The 7,154-nt window shown below is 22.9% G+C and overlaps 1 protein-coding gene across 4 annotated transcripts in view; it reads left to right on the top strand.

The window, feature by feature from the left end:
* LOC117175417 (ATP-citrate synthase) overlaps positions 1-7,154 on the top strand; it is a 94,036-nt gene extending 86,882 nt beyond the window's left edge. For all 4 annotated transcript variants that reach the window (XM_033367493.1, XM_033366836.1, XM_033366127.1 and 1 more), the window contains exon 11: positions 6,128-7,154. In XM_033367493.1, the coding sequence (XP_033223384.1) occupies positions 6,128-6,219 (92 nt within the window). In that variant the 3' untranslated portion in view covers positions 6,220-7,154. The remainder of the gene's footprint in view (positions 1-6,127) is intronic.

The raw sequence follows: 7,154 nt of genomic DNA, 5'->3' as shown, positions 1-7,154 counted from the left end.
AGTGCGGAAAAACAGTAAAGAAATTTAACTTCAATATTCCAAATTAAAACCAATTGCAGAAAATAAAACTTTTCTTTTTGTGTGTGAAAATATATATTTCTTGAAAAATAAAGTTTCCCGCTTTCAAGTATATCTAAAGTCTAGACAATTAAACTACCTATTTCAAGCCACAAAAAGGGTTTTAAATTAAATTGCCCCTTTCCAAGTAAAAAAAAAAAAAAAGAGTTACACGTTTATAACTGAATATTTGAATTTTCAACAAGAAAGATTAATTTTCTACCAGCAAAGACGAATTTTCTGTACAAGACATAAGATTTTAACCGAATAGTTAAATTTTAAACTAAAAATATTAATTTTCTATCAGAAAGAGCGAATTTTTTACCAGAAAGATTAAATTTTTGTTAGAAAAGACGAATTTTCAACAAAATAATACATTTTTAACTGAATAGTTGAATTTTAAATCGAGAAGATTAAATTTCCAACCTTTAGGAGTAATTATCTACCAGAAACGACGCATTTGCTATATAATACAGATTTTTAACCACACAGTTGAATTTTAAAATAAAAAGTTAATTTTTCTATCAGAAAGGACGAATTTTAAACGAGAAAGATTAATTTTCTACCTATAAAGATTAATTTTCAACAAAATACATACATTTTTAACTGAATAGTTAAATTTTAAACAAATATGATTAATTTTTTAACAAAAAAGTCGAATTTTCTCCACACTAAATAAATTTTTAACCAAATAGTTACATTATGAACCAAGATTTTTAATTTTCTACCATAAAATACGATTTTAACCGAATAGTTAAATTTTCAACAAAAAGTATCAATTTTCTAACAAAGAGGACAAATTTTCTGCACAATAAATAAGTTTTTAACAAAGTAGTTCACTTTTCAACCATAAATATTTTTTTTCTATCAGAAAGGACGAATTTTAAACGAGGAAGATTAATTTTCTACCCAAAAATGTGAATTTTCAACAAAATACAAACATTTTGAACTGAATAGTTGAATTTTAAACAAAGATAAATAACTTTCTACGAAAACAGACAAATTTTCTGCACAATACATAAGTTTTTAAGCAGAAAAGTTGATATTTTAATAAAACAAATAGGTTTTTAACCCAATATTTGAATTTTAAATCGAAAAGATTTAATTTTCTACTAGAAAAGCCGAATTTTCTACACAAGACATAAGTTTTTAACCGAAAAGTTAAATTTTCAACAAAAAATATTAATTTTCTAACAGAAAGGACGAATTTTTAACCACAAAGGTTAATTTTCTACTATAAAAGATGAATTTTCAACAAAATACAGAAGTTTTTAACAAAATAGTTAAATTTTCAAACAAAAAGATAATTTTCCTATCACAAAGACGAATCTTAAACGAAGAAGATTAATTTTCTACCCAAAAAGGCGAATTTTCTGCACAATACATAAGTTTTTAACCAAATAGTTAAATTTTCAACAAAAAATATTAATTTTCTAACAGAAAGAGCGAATTTTTTACCAGAAAAATTAAATTTTTACTAGAAAAGATGATATTTCAATAAAATACATAGATTTTTAACCCAATATTTGAATTTTGAACCAAGAAGATTTAATTTTCTACCAGAAACGATGAATCTTCTACATAATACATACATGTTTAACCAAATACTTGAATTTTCAAACAAAAGGATTAATTTTCTATCAGAAAGGACGACTTTTTAACCAGAAAGATTAATTTTCTACTATAAAATATGAATTTTCAACAAAATACATAAGTTTTTAATAAAATGACTAAATTTTCAAACAAAAAGATAATTTTCCTATCAGATATGACGAATCTTAACGAGGAAGATTAATTTTCTACCCAAAAAGATGAAATTTCAAAAAAATACAAACATTTTCAACCGAATAGTTAAATTTTAAATCAAGATAATCAATTTTCTACCAAAAAAGACCAATTTTTTACACACTGCATAAGTTTTTAACCAAATAGTTAAATCTGCAACCAGAAATATTAAATTTTTATCAAAAAGGACGAATTTTTAACCAGAAAGATTAATTTTTAACAAAAATACATACATTTTCAACCGAATATTTGAATTTTCGACCAAGAAGATTATCTTTCTACCTAGAAGATTAATCTTCTACGAAAATAAAATTAAACTTCTTGGTTGAAAGTTGATGGAATTCAACTGATTTGTTAAAAATTAACTTTTTTTTTAAACCCATATTCTCGGGTTGAAAATTCAAAAATTTGATAAAAAATTGGAAAATTTGGCACAAAATGAGACTATTTCTAGAAAATTCATTTTCTTCTTATTAAAAATAAAGTTTTCAAAATTGAAGTTAAACTTTATATGAACAAAATTTGAAACTATTCAGTTAAAAGGGTTTAGAAATGAAAAAATATAAAACAAATATTAATCAAATCAAAGTGAAAATTTCTGTAAAATATAGATTTTAATCCAATAGTTCCAAGTGAAAATTTTTCACAATTTAAAAGTTCTTTCTTTCAAATTTTAGAAAAAAAAAATACTTAAAGTAGTTTTTGGAGTAAGAGGAAAATATAATAAGAGAAAATATTTCTGAATTATAATATACATTTTTTTACATTTTTCGTTGGATATTTACCCTTTTTTTAAAATGAAAATTCAACTCATTGCGGTTAAAAGCTACGCTCTTTAGCAAAAAATTAATTTTGTTGGAAGATTCATAATTTTAACTAAAAATTCTTCTCTTTTTAAAAATGTAACTACTTTGTTGAAAATCAATTTTTTAACTAAAAATTCAACTATTCCAGTGCAAAGTTTGACACTATTTTAGTTGGAAAATTGACCTTTTCTAGTTCAAAATTTAACAATTTGGATCTAAATTTATCTTTTTAAATTCACAAGTTAATTTCATTGTTTAAAAATTCGTTTTTGTTGAAAATTCAAGTATTTCAGTTAAATATTGATCATTTTAGTTGAAAATTTACCTCTTAGGTTCGAAAGAAATTTATTTGAATGTAAAATGAATTGTTGAAAATTATTATTTTTTTTTTATTAAAGATTCATCATTTTAATTAAAAATTAATCTGTTCGTTTAAAAATGAATTTTGTAATTGAAAACTTGTTTGTTTTTTATGAAAAGAAATTTTTTTAACGAAAATTTCACCATTTTTCTGAAGATCCGTTTTTTTTAGTTAAGACTTAAATTTTTAACGGAAAATTCAACTATTATATTTTTGGTTAAAATTTTATCTTATTTCATGTAATTTGTGCAAAATTCGTATTTTTTGTTTGTAGAAAATTAATCTTATTGGTTAAAAACTGATCTTTTTGAGTTCATAATTTAACAATATTGATGTAAATATGTCTTTTCTAATTGAAAATTTACTTCTTTTTGTTTTTAAAAAATTACTTTTTCTTAGAAAGTCGACTTTCTTGCAGAAATAATTTTTTCCTTTTAAAGATAATCTCCTTGTTTAACAATTCTTTTTCTTGGTTGAAGATTCAAGTATTCCGGTTAAATATTTACCATTTCAGCTTTTTTAAAAAACGCCTTTTTGGTTAGAAATAAATTTACTTCGATACAAAATAATTTCCTTTATTGGAAATTTTATTAATTTATTGAAAATTCATCATTTTTATTTAAAATTCATTCTTTGTTGTTCTTTTAAAAATGAGATACTTTTGACTAAGAACTTTTTTTTCTTTGAATGAAAAGAAATTCTTTACCGTAAATTTAACTACTTCATTGAAAATTTGCTTATTTTTTGGTTGAAAATAATGTTTTTCATTATCTGAAAATAAAAATACTATTAAAGTTGAAAATTCCATCATTTTAGTTGAAAATTAATTTTTTTGTTTGAACATTTATTGTTTGACTGAACATTTAATTATTTAATTTTTGGTGGTAAAATTATCTTTTTTAGTAGAAAATTCGTCTTTTTAGGTTTTTTTTTTCTAGATTTCGTTGAAAATTCACGTCTTTTTTTTGTTTTAATCGATTTTTTTGGTACAAAATTATTTTTTTCTTTAAAACTTAATTTCATTGTTTAAAAAATCTTTGTTGCTGAAAATTTAAGTATACCAGTTAAATATTTATAATTTTTGTTGAAAAAACATCTTTTAGGTCAGAAATAAATTTTCTTGGGTGAAAAATAAAATTCTTTGTTGAAAAATAATTTTTTTATTTAAGATTCATTATTTTAATTTGAAATTCATTTCCTTAGTTGAAAATGAGCTATTTGATCGAAAACTTTTTTTTTCTTTGAATGAAAATGAATTTTTTTTAACGAAAATTTATTTATTTAACTGAAAAATGAAGTTCATGTAATTTGTGGAAAATTCTTTTTTTTTCTATAAAATTAATCTTATTGGTTAAAAATTCATCTTTCCGGTAGGTATAATATTCAAATATTCTAGTTGAAGATTCATTATTTTAGTTGAAAATTTATCAGTTTAGTTGCAAGTTTTTTTACCTGAAAATTTAACTGTTCAACTTTGAGTTGAAAATTGACTTTTTCTAGTTCAAGCATTAACAATTTGAATGTAAATTTGTCTTTTATATAGAAATTTATTTGTTTCGTTGCAAATTCACGTATTTTGTTTTTTAAACATGACTTTTTTTGTTAGAAAATAATTTTTTCTTTGAAAATTAATCTCATTGTTTTAAGTAAAAATTCATTTATTTGGTTGAAAATTGAACTGTTTGTTTGAAAAATTGTTCTTTCTTTGGAATAAAAGGAATTTTTTACCAAAAATTTTATTAATAAATAATAATAAATAAAATAATTTTCGAAAATCGTAAATTTCACTGCACTTAGACGTAAATCCCAGTGCATTCCTACCAACCACAACAAATTATTTTTCGTACGCAATTAGATTAGTCATATAATTATTTGTGTAATATATAAATATCCGAAAAGAAAGTAGTTTAAATTTTATCATATTTTATATTGTATCATATATATAAATATTCTTTTCTCCAAATATTTATAATTTTCAAAATAACAACTTTTTAAAAATATTTTTAAGATAGCTGAAGTTTCTAAATGTTTGACAACATTTTTAAAAACAAAAAAATTTGCCTTCAAGACTTCCAGATTATTTTTAAAAATTTCTTTGAAAATACTTTGAAATCTTTTAGAACATTATCCGAAAGTTAATTTTTCGCAATAAAAAAATCATTGAAAACTTTCTGGTCTTTCCTAAAACCTTTAAAAATTCTTCAAAAATGTACATTTCGTTTTAAATTTTTCCGAATCTTCTCAAGATTTTAATTATTATTTTCGACTCTTTTCAAAACTACTCAAACTTCTAAAAATAAATTAATTCGAGAAAATTGTTTTAAAATCTTGCAGATTCTTTTTCGACATATTTTAAAATCTTCAAAAATTAACTTTTTCAAATAAAATCTAAATAATTTTGAATTTTCCCAAAATTCTATTGTTCGTGCGGTAGCAAAATAAAAAAAAATTTAACATTAAAAATATACAATTATAAAATTTAAAAAAGTTATTATTTTTATTTTTAAGTGAAATGGTTAATTTTTTATATATAAATAATTATTGAACAATTACTATTCGTGGAAATAATTAGAGTAATTTTAAGAAATATTTAGAAGTTTTGAAAAGATTCAAGATTTATTTTAAACATTTAAAATTATTTCAAATAATTTAACGACAGATCTTACTAGAAAAATTGAAATTAATTTTTCATTTTAAAAGATTATTTTAAGAGAATATTTTAAAAGATTTACAAAATTGTCAAAAAAGAATCTGAAAGATTTCAAGGAATTTTTTTTTAATTTGCAGGATTTTCTAAAAGTCGCAGGAAAAATTCGATTATTATTTTTATTTGAAAAATGTAAAACAATTTTTAGATTTCACAAGATTTTGAAATACAATTTTGAAATTTTTCAAGGTTGCTTAAACTATTTAAGGTGAAAATAATTTAAGAAGTGTTCAGTTTAAAACAAATTAAATTTTTTAATTAAATTTTAAGATTTTAAAACTCAAGAGTTCCATTTTGAGTGCTTTAATTTGTAGTTTATTTTTTATTGCTTCAAATGGATCAATGTTTTGCTTTAAAATTGTAATTTTTTAAGTTTTATTGATTTCGAAATCAACCTTTCTTTTTTTCCAGGTCACTATATGGACCAGAAGAGGCTGAAACAAGGTCTCTATCGTCATCCTTGGGATGACATTTCATACGTCCTGCCGGAGCAGTACAATTAATAAATATATAATAATACAATTCAGTCATCCCATGTAAAAAAAATTAACAAAAATCGCTTCATCACTTTTGCCCAACAAGTGATTGATAATTGAAGTTTCCATCACGAAACTTTTAATAGTGAACTTTCCCGATAAGGAAAGAAAATCTCATTTTTAAAAGACCTCGCCACTTTTTATTCAATCTGGTCATTTTTTGATTTTGATATTGAGTAACGTTTACCAAAATCGATATTCAATAATCGATTAACCACAAGGATTGAATTATTATGATTAGGTTAAAAATAATGATTTTATTTCCGTATAATTCGCATCCAACATTCCACGCTCTGCATTTTTGTAATTCTTCCCTCTCTCTCTCTCTTTTTTTTTTTTTTGGTTTTTGTTTGCGAGGCGCCCGAGAATTTTTTTCTAAACTGTAAATAGTCGAAAGTACAGCAGCACAAACAAAATAAAATCTTATTGCACCCAGATCTGAAGAGAAAAAAAATGTTTGAGGAAAAGAATTGTAGAGTGGAGAAGAGAGAAGTTTAGGTAGGTTTTAGAAAGAAAGAAAAACAAACAAGAATTTTAAATTAGGGGAAGGTTGGCGACGCCTTTTGCACAAGAGAATAAATAAAATAATCTAGAATGGAAGAAATAGGAAGAGGAAAAAAAGGCCCTTAAGTTTTCAGAATGAATTGTGAAAGAAATATAGCGACATGTAACAGTGAAACATGTTATGTATAATATTTATGTATGTACGTATTATTTAAGGTTTTACCGTGTCTCCGACTTAATCGCACTGAACGTTATTTTACGAAGTATAGGTGAAAAACGAGAACTCAAAGAGGCGGTTGTCGAGTACGATTATCTGTAAAAATAGGAAAGAAAATCAAGTCTTCTGGCTGTAGATGCATGGATGAATAATAATAAATTGCCGAATTCGAAACGAAAAA

The sequence above is a fragment of the Belonocnema kinseyi genome, chromosome 1, assembly GCF_010883055.1.
Source record: "Belonocnema kinseyi isolate 2016_QV_RU_SX_M_011 chromosome 1, B_treatae_v1, whole genome shotgun sequence".
Classification (NCBI taxonomy): Eukaryota; Metazoa; Arthropoda; class Insecta; order Hymenoptera; family Cynipidae; genus Belonocnema; species Belonocnema kinseyi.
The sequence above is the reverse complement of the archived record's forward strand: the minus strand, read 5'-3'. Positions and strand labels throughout refer to the sequence as shown.